This window comes from Globicephala melas, chromosome 4 (genome assembly GCF_963455315.2).
Source record: "Globicephala melas chromosome 4, mGloMel1.2, whole genome shotgun sequence".
NCBI lineage: Eukaryota > Metazoa > Chordata > Mammalia > Artiodactyla > Delphinidae > Globicephala > Globicephala melas.
In genome coordinates this window covers 72,025,378-72,044,468 of record NC_083317.1, presented here as the reverse complement: position 1 = coordinate 72,044,468, position 19,091 = coordinate 72,025,378, and the positions used below count along the sequence as shown (strand labels likewise).

Sequence of the window (19,091 nt, the reverse complement as noted above, 5' to 3'; positions counted from 1 at the left end):
AATTAGAACAAGAGCTATAAGAAATAACATATTAACTTACTGCTGGCGTTCCAGACGGGAAGCCATCTTTCTCTGAATACAAAACAGAAAATAATGCTAAGTTAACAATTCAAAAAATAAAACAATTTTATACAATAAAAGGAAAAAAAGATAAAGCAGAGCAAGTAAAAAGTTCTCAGACTGATTTCATTTTAAGTTGAATTAAGTCTTGAGAAAAACAATATCAGTATTCAAACAAGAATTTACACATTATAAACCTCAAGTTTAATGGAACTCTGTAAATTTGCTAAAAATCATTGAATTGTATACTTCAAGTGGGTGATTTTTGCAGCATGAAATTATACCTTAATAAAAAAATTTTATTTGAAACTATACCTGCATTTCTTAAAATAAGACAGAAGTCTATTCATAATGATATTTTTCTCCAGCAAACTGCCTATCAAGGAACTTAAAGAAACCAACAGTAACTCTGCAAAGGAAAATTACTGACATAAATTTTGATCACTATGAAAGCAAATCCCTGAAGACAAAACACAGTTCATGAAGACTAAATACCACAATATTCATTCTGGAGTTTAGAAGAGCAAGTTTTGTTTTACCTTTTAAAATGACCAGACACACACACACATGAATATACCATCTCTGTTCAAACGCTGATTAAAAAAAAGATTATTCATTTACACAGACTTAGAAGTTGACAAGAAAGTTGGGGACAAATCTGACCTTTTGCTAACGTTGTACTAGACTATGTAAAAAAGGTCAAGATTTACCAAGTGGGCTCTATTTCTTCCTTCAACACAGCCCTTATTTCTACGAGAATGTAATCAAATAAGTACAATTAATTAAAACTAAATGTATGATTTTTAGCTCAATCATATTGTTTTTTACACTACATGTATGACTTGAGAGGACAGAGAAACATATTAAATAATAACCTGTGATGTAATTAGCAAAATCTACACTGAGGTAAACAGGACAAATGATTCTGTTTCTTTAACAAATAAACTGCAAGAAAAGGAGAGCACGAGAGCAACCAACGTGAGGGAGGGGAAGCCTAAATAATAAGAGATGCAAGAGATACCACAATCAACTGTAATGTATGGGTTTTATTCTAATCCTTATATGAACAAATAAACTTAAAAAAACCCCACTATTCTCCAATTCTTACCTGATGATATTCCAATTCTGAGAAAAAATACTTTTAGTTCTAACGCTCATTTTATGTTTATATATGTGATGAGTTTCAATTTTTGCGCAAACATTTTTTACTTCAAAGTCTGTGCGTTTATATATAGTAAAACAACCTGTCCCACTGACAATAAATATATTTCTAGTACAAACATGCCTATAACTCAGCCTCTTTCCCTTCTATTGCTGAACTCACTCAAAAACAGTAAAGAGAAAAAAACAAACAAAAGGTCCAAACACCCACTTTTGGCAAAACTAAGAGATTAATATAATCCCCAGACTCCAAATTATACATAAGAACTGCCACAATGAGTTTACAAAAGGCAGGATGTATGCAGGGAAAAAAGTAGCTTAGCTTTTTAATTTTTCCAGAAGCAATCTTTTTATCCAGAAGTGCTCCACAACTCTACAATCCCATTTAAGTCAGCCTTTTACCATGGTCTGATGTCTTACCAGGAGGAGTAAAGCTCAGATATTTCTGCTTCACTGTGTTGGAGTCATAGAACTTTAAGACATCCAGCACAGCCTGAGGATTCTTCTTTTGCTCTAGTTTGGTGATATTGGAGGTCTGTAATAATCGAGCCCACTGTTCTGGCATGCCCTAACAAAAAGATATTCAGAAATTAGTTGTTTTGAATTGCTCTAATTAGATCAATTTCCAGAGAAAAGTTAGAAAATATATAAAACAAATCAATCTACATAATTGTAGGTATGACTAAATTCTAAAAAATGTCTGGTTTTCTAAATCTATTTTGCAAATTATAATCAATAGGCTCAACTCCCTAGGAAAAGAACACATCTAAACACAAACACTTTTGTAAGAAGAGAAAAGCACTAAGAATTCACAGTTAATGTGTGGATGGAAAAGTTAATTTCAAATTTAATACTGAAAGGAAAGGTTTGAGTACTGCTTTATAAATGAGTCTCAACTTGGTAAACTTACGGTGAATTCTCCAGTAACAGCATCAAAGCCAACGTGGATGGTGTGCTCAAAATCCGATGGAGGAGAAATTTCTGGCCTTTCCTTCTCTTTCTTCTTACTTCCTAGAGGGCATTAAAAAAAGAGCCTCTTTAAACAAGATTAATAAATGTACTTATAAAGAGCCTCTTTAAACAAGATTAATAAATGTACTTATAATCATATTTATAGTTTTCCCAAAACAGACTAGGAATAAAATTATTCTAAAAAAGAAATTTTCCCTAAAAACATTGGCTGATAGGAAATTGATAAATCAAGTACAAAAACCTATTCTGTCATCAAGGGCCAGGGTTGGGGGAGGGGGAGGAGGGGGAGGGTGTCAACCTGTGTTCTGCTTAAAGAGGCGCACAGACTGACCCAGCACCAGGCCTGAATAAAAGCCCTCAGGGCAGAAGAGAGAGCCCCTTAGATTATCAGTTCTCTCATAAATAAAGAACTATACCTCAGATGCCGAACAATCTGGAAAACAAAGTCTATCAAGTCTTATTTCCAGTGAGCTATACTCATCTAGAAAGAGCAATTTACATTACTATGACTATGGATAATATACACCATATAAACAGTTTACAAGGACCACATCACCTTTCTTGTGCAGCAACTCTTAACTCTTCCTTTTTATTGACATTAATAACTGTTACATTTTAAGATTTCCCAGTTCTTCTGTGGTTCTGCCAATTATTTTTACAACATTGCTGCCACACACCTATCAATAATATTCTCTGTAAATTCAAACACATCAGTTCCTTTTTTTCCCCACCTAGACACCTTGCTCTCAGATCCTCTTGCTCTAATCTGCAGTAGTTTATCATGTGGAGGCTTCTGGCACAGCTATTGGTCCTAGGTCATTCCTTCACTTTTATGCTGTGCTAGAATCTATTTTCTGTATCCTGTGTTCTCCTCTTCTGGTACACACCTTTGTTTTAATTTATAGTTCTTGACTAACTATATATGATAGTTCTTGACTAACTATATATGTATTTAGGTTGAAAATACCATCCCCCTTTGAATTTCTTCTAATTTCCAGTGTTGCTATTTAGAAGGCCAAAGCCATTTTCTCATTCTGAACCACTGTTGAAAATCAGCTAACCATATATATATGCACAGGTCTATTTCTGGATGTTCAACTCTCGCAATAATCTCTTTATCTTATGCCAATAGTATAAGATTGCCTGGATTACTGTAGTTTTATTTATTTTTTAAAATTTATTTTCTTTATTTTTTTCAGCTGCATCGGGTCTTAGTTGCAGCATGCGGGATCTTTCGATGTGGTGTGCGGGCTTCTCCCCAGCTGTGGCACTCGGGCTTCTCTCTAGTTGTGGTGTGCGGGTTTTTTCTCTCTAGTTATGGCGTGCAGGCTCCAGGGCATGCAGGCTCCAGAGTGCGTGGGCTCTGTAGTTTGCAGCACGTGGGCTCTCTGGTTGAGGTGCACGAGCTCAGTAGTTGTGGTGCACAGGCTTAGTTGCCCTGTGGCATGTGGGACCTTAGTTCCCCAACCAGGGATCAAACCCACGTCCCTGCATCGGAAGGCAGATTCTTTACCACTGGACCACCAGGGAAGTCCCCGACCTTTTCTTTTTTAAAAAATTGTTTGGCTGTATTCTAGGTCTTTTGCATTTCCATGTGAATTTTAGAATAATCTTGATAATTTTCAAAAAAAATCCTGCTGGGGTTTTGATTTAGACTGCACTGAATCGATAGATCATTTTAGGGAGAACTGATTTATTAACAATATTGTGCCTTCTAATCCATGAAAATAGTGACTCTCTCCACTTATTTAGGTCTTCTTTCATTTCTCTCAGCAATGTTTTATAAGTTATCATTGTACAGATCTGTTACTGCTTTTGTCTGATTTCTGCCACAGTATTTCAAAAGGTCTGATGCTACTGCAAATGGTACATATAGCTTTTTAAATTTCAATTGTTCATTGATGACATAGAGAAACACAATTGATTCTTAAATACTGATCTTATATCCTGAAACCTTACTATTAATATTAAGCCTTACTTTTTCTTCCAGTAGCATTTTGTAGCTATCACAGAATTTCCTATAAAATTTCGGGCTTCCCTGGTGGCGCAGTGGTTGAGAGTCCACCTGCCGATGCAGGGGACACAGTTCATGTCCCAGTCCAGGAAGATCCCACATGCCGTGGAGCGGCTGGGCCCGTGAGCCATGGCCACTGAGCCTGCGTATCCGGAGCCTGTGCTCCTCAACGGTAGAGGCCACAACAGTGAGAGGCCCGCGTACCACAAAAAAATAAATAAATAAATATTTCAATTATGTTCCTGGTGAATAAAGACAGCTTTACTTCTTCCTTCCCGCTCTGGATTCCTTTCATTTATTTTTCTTGCCTTGTTGCACTGGCTAGAACCTCTAGCACACTGTTGAATAAAAGTGGTGAAAGGGAAATCTTTGTACTTTTCCTAATCTAAGTAGCAAAAGCCATTTTTTCTCCACCAAGTTTGATACCAGAGGTAAGTTTTTCAGAGAAGTTAAAGGTATTTCCTTCTATTTCAAATTTGCTGAATGCTTTGATCAGAAATGAATATTGGATTTCGTCAAATGCGTTTTCTACATCTATTGAGATGAATGTGTGGTTCACCTTTTAAATTTTGTTAATATAGTAAATTACACTGATTGATTTCCAAATGTTACACCAACCCTGCATTAATGAAATGAAATCCACTTGGTCATGATGTATTACTCTTTTTGTATACTGTTGGGTTGTAATTACTAAAATCTTGCTAAGATTTTGCATCTATGTTAATGAAGGATATTGGTGTGTAGCTTTCTTCTCTTGTAATGTCTTTGGTTGGGGTATGAGTAATGCTGGTCTCATAAAATGATTTGGGAAGTATTCCTTCCTATTCAATTTTTTAAAGTTTGTGTAGAATTGGTAATGTTTCTACCTCAAATGCTTGGTAAAATTCACCAATGGAGCCATCTGAGTCTTTGTGGGAAGGCTAGTAACTATAAACTAAATTTTCCTAAGAAATATAGGGTTTGCAGGTTACGTTTTTTTTTTTTTTTTGAGTGAGCTTTGAAAAACTTGTGTCTTTCAAGAAATTTTTTCACTTTAATGTGTTGAATTTATCTGTATATTTGTTCATAATACTACCTTCTTTTTAATATCTGTAAAATGTATAGAGATACCATCTCTATACCATTTGTGTCTTTTCTGCCTCCCGACTACCCTGCCAGTCTTGCTAAAGGTTCACCTATTTTATTGGTATTTTCAATGAATTAACTTTTTATTTCATTGATTTTTCTGTATTTTTTTTTATTTCACTGATTTCTGCTTTGACTTTTATTATTTCTTTTCATCTACTTACTCTGGATCTCACCTGTTCTTCCCTTCTAGTTTATTAAAATGGCTTAGCTGAAATCACTGATTTGAAATCTTTCTTTTCTTTTCTAATATGGATGTTTTAAATACTATAAATGTCCTCTAAGTACTGCTTTAGCAGCATCATGCAGATATAGATGTCTTGAATTTTCATTTTCATTCAGTTTAATGTATTTCCTAAATATTCTTTTAATTTCTTCATTTATTTGGAAGTGCTTTTATTTACTTTCCAAATATTTCCAGGGATCTTTCTGCTACTGATTTCTAACTTAATTACACTATGGTCACAGAATATACTTTGTGATCTGAATCTTCCTAAATTTATAAAGACTTTAAAAAATGGCCACAGAATACATCTTTGTAAATGTTCCACGTTCACTTAAAAAGAATGGAATATTCTATAAAGGTCAATTGGTCAAGTTGGCTGATAGTTTTAGCAATTTTCTGTCTACTTGTTCTACCAATTATTGTGAAAGTGTACTGGAACTTCCAACTATAACTGTACTTGTCTATTTCTTCTTGAAATCTGTTTTTTGTTTCATGTATTTTGAAGCTCTGCTATTAAGTGCATAAATGTTTAGCTCTATTACACCATATTGATGAATAGACCCTATTATCATTATAAAATGAATTATTCCTTATCCCTTAACTAGAGGACTATTTGTTGCTCTAAAATCTACTTTGTCTGATACTAACAAAGCCCATCCAGCTTTTTTTCATTGTTAGCATACTTTATTTTTTTTTAAAAGCACCAGTGCTCTCTTTTTTTTTTTTGAAGCTGTTCAGTCTTTAAAAAAATTATTTATTTATTTGGTTGCACCGGGTCTTAGTTGCGGCTTGCCGGCTCCTTAGATGCGGCATGTGGCCTCCTTAGTGTGGCATGTGAACTCTTAGTTGCAGCATGCATGTGGGATCTAGTTCCCTGACCAGGGATCAAACCCTGGCCCCCTGCATTGCGAGTGTGGAGTCTTATCCACTGCGCCACCAGGGAAGTCCCATTGTTAGCATACTTTAAAAAAATTTTTTTTTTTTTTTTTTTTACGGTACGCAGGCCTCTCACTGCTGTGGCCTCTCCCGTTGCGGGGCACAGGCCCTGGACATGCAGGCTCAGCGGCCATGGCTCACGGGCCCAGCCGCTCCGCGGCATGTGGGATCCTCCCAGATGGGGGCACGATCCCGTGTCCCCTGCATTGGCAGGTGGACTCTCAACCACTGCGCCACCAGGGAAGCCCTAAAAAAATTATTTTATTTTAACCTATTTTGTGGCTTTATATTTTTAAAGTGGGTTTCTTATAGGTTGCATATAAATTTAGGTCTGCTTTAGCAATCTGTTAATCTCTGTCTTTTAAACAGGGTGTCTAGATCAGTAACATTTAATGGGATTGCTATAGTTAGGTTTAAACCCACCATTCTTTCATTTGTTTTATAATCATCTCTATCTATCCTTTGTTCCCACTTCCTTTTTTTCTTCTTTTGGATTAACTACGTATTTTTTTTTATAATTACCTTTTTCCCCCTTCTATATGTGTCTTTTCTTTCTGACAGCGTTGTTTTTTAAACAGACTTTTTTAGAGCAGTTTTAGGTTCACAGAAAATTGAGCCTATGGACTTCCCTGAGGGCGCAATGGTTAAGAATCCACCTGCCAATGTAGGGGACATGGGTTCGATCCCTGGTACGGGAAGATCCCACATGCTGCAGAGCAACTAAACCTGTGCACCACAACTACTGCCTGGGTTCTAGAGCCCACAAGCCACAACTACTGAGCCTGCATGCTGCAACTACTGAATACTGAAGCTCGTGGGCCTAGAGCCCATGCTCCACAAGAGAAGCCACCGCAATGAGAAGCCCGCACACCACAACGAGTAGCTCTTGCTCGCCACAATTATAGAAAGCCCGTGCACAGCAGCAAAGACCCAACACAGACAAAAATAAATAAATAAAATAAAATAAAAATAAAATTATTAAAAAAAAAAGAAAATTGAGCCTAAGGTCTGGATGCTTTTAAGATTTTTCTATCACTGGTTTTAAACAATGATTATGTGCTTTTGTGCAGTTTTCATCATGTTTCCTGTGCTCAGAATCTACTGAACTTCTTGAATCTGTGGGTTTATAGTGTCCATTAAATTTTGGGGGAAAAAATCAGCCATTGTTTAAAGTTTTCTTTTTAAGTTTTTTTTAAAATAATTTTTATTGGAGTATAGCTGATTTACAATGTTATGTTAGTTTCAGGTGTACAGCAAAGTGAATCAGTTATACATATACATGTATCCACTCTTTTTTAGATTCTTTTCCCATATAGGTCATTACAGAGTACTGAGTAGAGTTCCCTGTGCTATACAGTAGGTCCTTATTGTAAGTATTGTTTTCTAAATGTCTCTCCTTCCCTCCTTTAGAGACTTCAGTTATACTTACATTAGTCTGCATGAAGTTGTCCCATGGTTGTTCACTTTTTCAGTCTTTTTTCTCCAAGTTTTATTTTGATGGTTTCTATTGCCATGGTCTTCAAATTCACTAATCTTTTAAATCTGCAATGTCTAGTCTACTGTTAGTTTTGTCCAGTGTATATTCCAACTCTAGAATTTTGATTTGTTCTTTTTTCTCTCTTCCTTTGCTTTCCCTTAATATGCTGAATCCTTCCTTTGGGTTCTTCAACATATAGGATACAGTTATTTAAATATTTTAATGTACATGCCTACTAATTCTATCACCTGTGTTATTCTGGTATTGATTCCAATTGATGGATTTTACTTATTTACTCATATTTATTTACAAATATTGACTGGATTTTACTCATATTTATTTACAAATATTGATTGGATACCAAGCTGACATTTTTTTCTTGTTAGGTGCAGATATTTTTGCATTCCTATAAATATTTGTGAACTTTGTTCTGGGACATAGATAGGTGATTCTTAGCTGTCTACTCATATAGGAGAGAAACAAATTTAGAAACAGTTGATCCTTTTAGGTATTATTTTAAAATAATAATAAATAAATAAATAAAAGGCAGGGCTAGAGCAGCATTTTATCTAGGGCTAATTCTGTCCTGCTACTGAGGCAAGACCTCTATCCAATATTTTGTACTCTGAATAGCGGGAACAGGAAATATTCTGGGCCCTGTGTGAGCTTTAAAGGCTGTTCCCTTTTATAATTTCTAGTGGTTTTTTCCCTCCAGTTTTGGGTAGTTTCCTCACATGCATGTGCTACTGAAGACTCTAAGGGAACCCTCTGCAGATCTCTTTTTCTCTCTCTCTGTTCAGCTGTTTACTCTCTGATACTCTGACTACAAACTAGCAGCCTTGGCACCCCCAAATTCCCAGTTCTGTTTTTCAACTTTTTGAGACCACTTAATTGTCCCTCCCTATTGCTGTAAACTCTTCAGGCAATAAGCTGCATCAATTATAGGACTCAACTCATTTGTTTCCCATCTCTTTGGGATCACTTTCCTTTACTATTTGATGTCCAATGTCTTGAAAACTGTTGTTTTGTACATTTTTTCTCAGTGTTTTAGTTTTTTTAGATGGGGAGATAAATCTGGTCCCTGTTACTCCATCTTGAGTGGAAGTATAACAGGTTTTGCCATCTTATCTGTGGTATAATGAAACTTCAGGATGATGTGATTTGATATGGTCTTCATTCTTTCACTGTGTTGAGCACTCAGTGAGCTGCCTCCACCTAGAAATCATATTCTTCGGATCTGGAAATTTTTTTCTATTATTTAATTATTTTCTTCTATTTTCTTTGTCATTATTAGTTAGATAAGTCCATCCTGGTCTGATCTTATAACTGTTACCTTTTCTCTCATATTTTCCATCTTTGTACTTTCAACAATCTGGGAAAATTTTCTTGACTATCTTCCAATGCTTTGCCTATTGATATCTTTTGTTTGTGTTGATAATCTTAACTGTTGATATTCCAATAATTATTTCTCATTGTTCTCTGATCATTTTTTCTCTGAGAATACTTTTCCTGTTTCATGGATGCACTTTATCTTCTCTCTTTGAAGATTATATAGTTTATGTGTGTGTATATGCTGGGTTTTTTTCCCTCCCTGTTTCTTCTACATTCACATTTTGCCCCCTGTTGTTTTGGACTCTCTTATGTTAAGGGTTTTACTCAAATGTCTGGTGATGCTTTGCCGTCTACTCGTACAGAAAAGTATTAAAAAGTTAACTGGGAGATAAGTCAGGCTTTTCATTAAAGGTAAGGATGGTATGGAGTATCTGAAATATTTCTCCCCAGGACATTCTGTTTATCCAGAAAAAAATCGTTCATTCTCTTGTCTGAGGGCTTTGACTCAAGGTACAAGTGCTCTAAAAGCAGGGCAGAAGAAAGAAGTTCAGTATGTTAACTTTCCTGAATCTGCCTTTTTCATTTTGGTTCTATACCTTTTTCTGACTCCTCTACAAGAATAAGGAGACTCTCAGACTTAATTCTCCTCAAATAAATATAAATATCTTTTTGTTCTTTTGTTCTCCCAGAGGATGGAGTTATATTTGCATGCCTACGGGATAAAGGAGGGGCCCTGAGGGCCTTCAACACATCCTATATAGATATTCAACTAATTCCCCCTTTTCAGCCTATGTATTACACACAACCACACACACACACACACACAAAATTGTGTACCTCTAAATCCTGAGCCTCTGAGGTTTTTACAAGGGAAACTGGTCACTTCTCATAAACATTCCCCTCTGCAAACACTTAGGATATGTTTTCCTCTGTTCTGCTTAGTCAGTTACCATTCTCCACCACTTCACTCTTCCAAATATGTATTGAAATCTCTTGTATACTACTGTCTCCTCTCCCATTCTCTTTGTCCTTGTGATAGAAAAAATAATTCTTTTTTTACTGTTATTTTAGTTGTGTCTGGGGAAGAAGAGTAAATAGAGGCATGTTTAACCATTAGATTCTCCTAATAGGCTATGGTAGGAGGGCAGCACACATTGGTCGTGGAAAGGAGCAACTGTTAAGCCTAATATAAGCTTTGCTACCTTTACTGAAATGCACATTTACATCTCTCATAAACAATCTTTCATATTCCATTAGACCGTGAATAACCTGAAGTCACGCGTTCTACTTTCTCTATTATGTCCCTTGACTTCTAACTTGGTATCCTGCATATAGGAGGAAATATTTATTAACCAACTATAAACTAATAGTTGACGACTCTTTATACAGCTCTGAACTGCTGACAGAAAAACATACAATTTCATGCACTATATAAAAGTATTTGTTTCTTCTTTTTATAAAATCTGCTCAGTATCCACTTCTGATATGTACATAGTTGGGAAAGATGCCATTTTCTTTCTTTCTTTTTTTTTTTTTTTTTTTTTTTGCGGTACGCAGGCCTCTCACTGTTGTGGCCTCTCCCGTTGTGGAGCACAGGCTCCGGACGCGCAGGCTCAGCAGCCATGGCTCCCGGGCCCAGCCGCTCTGCAGCATGTGGGATCTTCCCGGACCGGGGCATGAACCCATGTCCCCTGCATCGGCAGGCGGACTCTCAACCACTGCGCCACCAGGGAAGCCCGCCATTTTCTTATATGACCCTGATTACAGATGACTGATCCAAGGTAGGCATCTAATTCAAGCCATGTCAGCCACAGTTGCCCACACACTCCCAGACAGTTTGATTGGTTCAGGGGTGAATACATAAACTAAGCCAGACTTAGGACCCTTAGACTCAGTCTCTCACCAGTGAATGTAAGAAATAAAGCCCAGGAACTGTTGAGGGCTGTATTTCCCAACACACAGAGAAAAAAAATCAGTCTGATATAGGAAAGAAATATGACCAGATACACAGAAAGCAGAAAAACTAGACATATAGCAGGAGAATTCCCGGTTCCTGTTGTATCTAAGGCCCAGCCATATTTTTCAACTTGGGAATTCTGAAAAATTTACAGATATTTAATAGAAAGTTTCATATATGTTAGGAGTATAGAATAAAGAGTTAAAGAAAAGAAGTGCAAATGATTAAGCAGAACTTGAAGCACAATACCCTAAAAATCTGTTTAATTTCACTTGTTTTTATATAACACACATACACACAAATACTCCCTGCATTTTAGTAGTCCTAGTAGGAGGGGAAAGGGATATTAAAAACAGTATCTAAAACAAAAAGATACTGAGACATGTCTCAAATCAAACAATGTGCTGGAAGGATATTGCTATGTAAACAGAATCACTGCTTTGTATCTCTGGAATCCAAGAGCTATATGGACAAACAACAACAAAAAAACCCCACAATCATCTACCTACAGGATGTCCACCCAGCAACTGGATCACCTGATGGGAAGTAATGGAACAGGGAAAGAAACTTCTTTTAATAAAAATGCACAATTTTTTAGTGGGCTGGGGGAAAAAAGGATTCTTAGCATCATTTTTCAACTTCATGAGACAACAAAACAAGCAGTCAGGCAGCAACCTTCAGCTAAGAGGTGGGTACCCTGAGTGATGTGCTGCACAAAAGGTACTTGAAAGAATTCTAAATATGCCACTACCATATCCTTAAAAGCCACCACTACTTAGGCTACATTTGAGCTAGAGTCTAAGGCTAAAAAAGCCCCCATTTCTTTAAAAGGAAGACTTTTCTGTTCAACAGAATCAGTGATTACTGATTACTTTGTTCTTTTGACCCAAAACAGCTTCAAACTGGTGACCTAAACTTGTTGCATCACACAGAAGGGTATTCTCTAGGAAATAGTGGAGTATGGACTACTATTATTAATCTTAGAACTAGATTTTTAGACCAGAAAGAATATTTACAGTTCTAAGTCATCTTCATAACCAACTAGAGGTGAAGGTACATATAGGTTGAATAATTAGATACAAAAATTGCTTTAGTTTATAAATACACACCATTCAACACTAGCTAACTGAATAGAGCTTTTAAAAATAAGCCAAGACAATGGCTCACGGACATTTTCGTTATCAAAACTACTATATTTGTTAAGCCCATTTCTCACCTGGACTACTGCAAAATCCTCCTAACTAGTTTCCGACTTCAGTCTTAGATCTCCAACAAAACCTATTTTCTAGACAGCTACTAGTCTCGCCTCTTTAAGACAGAAATGTGACCAGGTCTTCCCACTGTTTAAAATCCTGTAATGGTTCCCCAGGAAACAGGATAAAATCTGAGTTCTGTAGCATGGAATACAAGGGCCCTTTGTGAACTACTCCCTGCCTACCTCTTTAGCCTCTTCTGCTACCTGTAGTTTCCTACATACATCATGCTATTATTCTCTCTTCTTCTCCGCTTTCACACCACACTTGACCATACTCAGCTCCACGAATGTGCTATGATCCGCCCCCTGTACCTGGGCCACTGAAACTCTTTTCTAGGCACAGAACATAGTTTTTAACTGTCAAAATCCTCCTATTTTCACTTACTCATCCTTCAGTCTTCAGCTCTAATATCCCTTCTTTAGGAAGCCTTCCCAGATATTAAGGACATCTTACTCTATCCCTATTATCACTTTTCACAGTTTGTAATTATATGTTGCAGTCTTTTACTAGTGCATGAGGGCAGGGATATCATCTGCCTTGCTGATCATGGAATCTCTGATGACTCAGAGTGCAAAAGATACATAATTAGCAAGGATATTAAAAAGATTTATTCAGGCAAGTTGTTATAAAAGGTACAATTTCTTTCTAATTTTCTTAATTTTTACAGTGACATGAAAACCAATAATGAATAACTGAAGATAACTCTAGAGTCTTTTTTTTAAATGAAAATATTAGCTGTCTGTTTAGTAATAAGGACAGCAATAAGGGATGTAAATTTGAGAACAAAATTAATATCTCTAGATGAGGCTTTACATTAGAGTTGGCAAAGATCTTAGGGTCACTGTAATTTTTTAAAATAAAAATACAATTTTTCCCCTTTTATCCTTCTGTTTAAGGTGATAGACCAAGCACATATTGTGGCTCTCCCCGTCTACACCAAACCTCTTTATTCACCGTGGAACAAAATCTGTGAGGAATGCCCAAAGATGAAAAGCAATTAGGATAAAACTAGAGAGAGAAACAGCAGCTCAGGATGTAGAAAGGAGAAAGAAATTGCAGATGGATTTCTGTATTCATACAAGCATGAACGTGCATACACATTCACATTCCTAACCCTGATTCCTAACCCTCAAGGTTCAGGCCCTGTCAGAGGTGTTAGCTCCCAGAAAGGAACTGTAAGTGTGGGAGGTTGGGTTGGAAAGGGAGAAGAGCCCCAGGAATAGGAGGAATCAAAGAGCACCCCACCCTCCAAACATCTTTTTCTCTCTCAGTCTAAGTGAAAATTATGCACTCCTAAATATCTCCCTCCAAGTAGACGACACAGAGACTCTGCAGATGTTCTGCTCTCAACTACAAAGCTGAATGCAATTCTCCCCAACTTGCCCTACAAATTCAAGGCAATTCTAATCAAAGCATCAACAGGTTTTTTAAAAAAGTACATGATAAGCAAAGTCCAAAATTTATACAAAAGAGCAAAGGGTCAAAAGATCCTGAAGAACCACATGGTACCAGATTTGCTCTATCAATATTAAGAATTATAAGCTATAGCAATTAAGGCAGTCTGGTATTAGTGTAGGTACAGAGAAATGAGCCAATGCAATAAAACAGAAAACACAGAAACAGATTCTGGCATACATGGAAACCTGACAGATAATGGCTAATACTGTAGGTTAGTGGAGAAATGATAAAAGTTTCAATAAATGGTCTGGGACACTGGCTTAAAAAAAAAAAGTGAAAATGAATCTCTCTTTACAAATACACAAAAACCAAATCCAGATAGTTCAAAGGTTTAAATTGTAAAAGCCAAATTATAAAACTTTTAGAAAAACCTAAGAAAATATCACCTCTAGTTTGGCAAAAATTTCTTAAAACACAAAAAGCTCAAACTTTACATAAAGGAAAGGAACTGATCAATTCAACTACACCAAAATTAATAACTTCTATTCATCAAAAGATACCACTGAAAGGGTGAAAAGGCATACTGCAACCTGGAAATCTATATTTAATAACACATAGCTGACAAAGGATTAGTATATAGACTATAAGGAATGTTTAAGGAAAAAGAACTCAACAGAAAACTGGACTAAAAAACAGGTATGTCACAGAAAACACAAATGAATAGTAAATTAATATATGGAAAGACACTCAATTTCCCAAGTCATCAGGGAAATCCAAATTAAAACCACAATGAGATACCATTTCACACCTCCCAAATTGGCAAAAATTAAAATCCCATAATACAAGAATTGGCAAGGATGTTCAGCAATAGAACATTTGTGTTCTGTGGGTGAGAATGAACGTTAAAAAAAAAAGAACTTGAGAAAGTAATTTGATAAACCTAGTCAAGTCAAACATGGGAATACCTTGTAACTCCAGCAATTTTACGACTAAGTAAAATTGAGAGCAATCTTTTAATCTTTGGCCAGGACCCACATCAATACATTTTACATCCTGACACACACACAACTGAAACAAAAGTTTCATGAAACTTTTGCAATAACTCTATTTATACTGTGCGCAATAACTCTATACTCCATTTCATTTAGTGTCATCCACTATATAGATTTCGTAACTCACTATTGCAGTGGTTCTTAATATTAGATGCACATTAGAATCCCCTGAGGTATTAAAAAAATTAAAAGCAAAACCAAAACTGATGCCCAGGTAAGCTCCTGAAGACTGATTCAATTGGCCTGCGATGGAGCTTGGACACAGATTTATTTAATTAAGCTTCCCAAGAGATTCTAATAAGCAATTAGAATCAAAACGACCTGATGTCTGAAAAGCACTGCCCTAGAAAAATATTTCCACATGTCCACCGAGAGATATGTTCAAAATTACCCATAGCAGCATTGTTCATGAAAATAATCCAAAGGTCTATAGATAGGAGACCAGGTAAATAAACTGCCATCTATTTATACAGTGTACAGCAATGAAAATGTACTACAGCTTCATATATCAACATTAGCGGTAAAAAAGAACTACAGCTATATATATCAACATAAATCTCAAAAACATGAGGTTGAGTGAAAATATACATCCTGAAAATATGCATATACTGTAGTATGATTCCATTTATAAAATGTTCCCAAATAGGCAAACCCAAACCATATATTATTTGGGGATATTATGTCATAAGATTATAATAAAAAGCAAGAAATAAAAAATTGTTGGGGGAGGAGAAGGAGGAAGAGGAGGGGTAGGATGGGGTGTGGCCGATGGGGACTTCAGGGCATACTGGTAAAATTCTATGTTGGGTGGTGGGTACAAGGGTGTTGATTAAAATATATACATTATGTATATTATACTCTTTTGTGGATGATGTCACCACAAAACTAAAAACTTAAAGCAAAATTCTATTTATGTAAAGTTCTAAAACAGGCTGAACTGATCAAAGGTGAAAAATCAAACAGAAGTTTCCCAAAGGTGGGGGAGGAGTAGACATTGTGTTTGGGACACAATGTGAAAGAGTCTTCCAGGGAGATGGAAGTGGTGCATAATGTGATAGGGGGATAATGATTATGGCTTACACAGGTCTGTCCATTTGTCAAAACCGTAGTTAATTTTCATGCATTTCAATATATGTAATTTTAACCAAAAAAGTAAGTGGAGAAAGAATGATAATTGTTGAAGCTGGGTTACAAGGTTCATTAGACTGTTACACTTTGTATAGTTTGACATTTTCTATTTTTTAGAGAAAGAAAAAAAGGAATTGGATAAGAAAGGCAAAGCTTTTTTTTTTTTAAAGAGCTTGTAAAGTTTTAAGATTAGCACTAAAAAGTTATTAAATCTTGAATATAATAAGCACAAGAAAACAAAAGACTTCAGAAATCACCAAAAAAAATTTAATGGATGTTAATTACAGACCTCAAAAACTGATAAACCTGAAGGCAATCAGAGCCTTCCCTAGGACCCCCAGGTACCCTCACCCTCCCTTTGTTAGCGGGGGACCTTGAATTAGTTACCACTGGTATGTATTAATATTTCTAGGAGAAAAGAAAAGAAAGGGGAGTTAATGAAGGAGGGTAAAACTGGAAGATTCTCAGTATGATCAGAGAGACAGGCATGCTCTGCTACATTTATGTAAATGCGTGTTCAATTTGCTCACAAACCCCACCACCCTACCATTTACCCAAAGTGCGGGACTGTCCACACTTCTCCTTCAGTTAGTGCTCTTCTCTTCCCCTTTCCAAGGCTGTCCCCAAGTATATGCTGTTATCCTATCTTGAGCATTCTCCTACCCCAGTTTTGCATTATGCTCTCCAATAGGCAAGTAATATCAACCCTTTCATCAACTTCTTCTGATACTAACCACCATAAACTTTTTTCTAACCTCCGCAATTATAAATACTGTGTTTACACTGCCATTTTTAGGTTTTCTTACTTTAAATACACTGATTTACAACTACGGAAGATTACAATTTAGTGCTCTCCAACACATCCACTTTTTCTGCCTTCTTCCCACGCATACTTTTTGGTTCATTTCCTGATTTCCCCCTTTATCTTTTATTTAATCCAGTCTAAGTACATATACTTTTCATTCTCAAACATGTCAAATACACATGCTACCACTTCTGTTAAATAAACTTAAAAAACATTTTCATGAGGCTTTTGAGTTACAACCTCATATGAAATCTTAAAAATAAGAGGAAAATTAGAAATAAGAGATATACACTAAAATGAACAGTTTTTCAACTGCTCAATGATTATATCCTGCTGGCATATCTAAATTCTCTAAGACTTGATTCTCTATTAATATTAACTATATTACCTCATTCAAATTTTCATTGATTATGTATTTTCAACTCTCAAATTAAATGTGTATTTATTATTATATACAAAGCACTGTTTTCTTCCACTAGGGTTTACCTCTCCATGTAAACTTAGACATATATAAGTGGAAAAATATCTTTACCTCTACTTATATCTATTACTAGCTGTCAGAGCCATACTGTCATGTTTAATATAATAAAACAAACTAATCCCTAACTTTTATTCTAAAATCCATTACAGTCCATAATCCCTTATCCAATTCTAAAATCCATAAAGCTCTGAAAACCAAAAGTTCTTTCTTTAGGTTTGGCACCAAAACAAATTTAGTGAATTCAACTTACGTGAGACTATTTATAGTCTTTATTCTACTTTGTGTGACTAGACCAGTGGTTCTTAACTGGAGGCAATTTTGCCCCACAGGGGAATCTGGCAATGTCTGGAGACATTTTCAGTTGTCACAACTGGGTAGGAGGTGCTACTTACTAACATCTAGCAGGTAAAAGCTAGAAATGATGCTTAACATCCTACAGTGCACAAGACAGATCCCTGCAACAAGGCATTATTTGGCCCCCAAACGTCTATCTTACTGAGGATGAGAAACACTGGACTAGACTCTTGTTTATGGAAGATCCATTTATGTGTTGACTACTGAGTGTTGCCTCAGATGAATCTGAGGGTATTACAGAATACATGATAAAAAGACAGCATTACTACTACTCAAAAGTCAGAAAAACTCTTAATTCCAAGCCACAGTTGGCTCCTGAGATTTCAGACAGGAGATTGTAGACTTTATATTTCCATTCTTCTAATGGCAAGTCTTTCTCAAATATCACAAATCTCATTAATGTTAGGAAGCCATGAACTGTGGCCCAAGCCTTAGAAAATGAAGGAGGGGAGTACAGAAATTCACTGGACGTAACAAATAGAATGAGCAACAGCTTTTGTTTTATTCTTTTCCATTACAGTTTAAAATAAACTAGCCTTCCTATTTTTTTCTTTTTTTGGCTGCACCGCGCGGCTTGCGGGATCTTAGTTCCCGCCAGGGATTGAATCCGCACCCTCAGCAGTGAAAGCACAGAGTCCTAACCACTGGACCACAGGGAATTTCCAAACTAGCCTTTCTAATAGTGCCTATATACCACCATCAATTGTATGTTTACTGTTCTCACCATAAAAGATATCAGCTTATTATACTTTAATTAAAAAGATATCAAAACCAATAACATAAAATAATAACTGTGACTCTTGAAATCACAGTAGCTATTTACCTTTCTCTGTGCTTGAGAATATAGAGATGATTTTATTCCTGGGCTTTTTTTCCTCTGGAACAGAGGGCAAAGGTTTTAAACTGTGATTGGCTGACAAAGGGTCTTTGCCTCCAGTGCTAAAAATGGTACTGCTCATTCGCACAGGGGGTGCTGGAGGCTTGTCTTCCAGTTCTCCGTTATCAGACATGATTCAGAATTATGATATGGCCTGAAACAGAAAGGCAAAAACATACAGTTAACAACAAGGTAAAAAATAGTATGGACAGGCACAAAACAGTATTAATTACCTCCCCAACTTCAAATTAGAAAATGTTACCCATTTAAAGCTGTAAAACTTAAGAGATGAAATTAGTTGCAATATAGGCAATCTCCCCTAACACAGTTGGTAAATGGCTAGCTGAGGGAACCTTTGAAAAGTCATATCCCATTAAGAGGACTATGACAATTTGGGGGAAGCAAGATGATACTAACATATCAGAGTATATCATCTATTCAGCTGGTTCTAAGAGTAAATGTTCCAATGAACAGACAACA

The 19,091-nt window shown here is 36.2% G+C and overlaps 1 protein-coding gene across 2 annotated transcripts in view; it reads right to left on the bottom strand.

Moving 5' to 3' along the window:
- PAK2 (p21 (RAC1) activated kinase 2) overlaps window positions 1-19,091 on the bottom strand; it is a 79,837-nt gene that overhangs the window by 22,017 nt on the left and 38,729 nt on the right. For both annotated transcript variants that reach the window (XM_060298227.1, XM_030859819.2), the window contains 4 exons: window positions 18,558-18,765; window positions 2,132-2,232; window positions 1,642-1,789; window positions 41-72 (listed from right to left, as the gene is read on the bottom strand). In XM_060298227.1, the coding sequence (XP_060154210.1) occupies window positions 41-72; window positions 1,642-1,789; window positions 2,132-2,232; window positions 18,558-18,744 (468 nt within the window). In that variant the 5' untranslated portion in view covers window positions 18,745-18,765. The remainder of the gene's footprint in view (window positions 1-40; window positions 73-1,641; window positions 1,790-2,131; window positions 2,233-18,557; window positions 18,766-19,091) is intronic.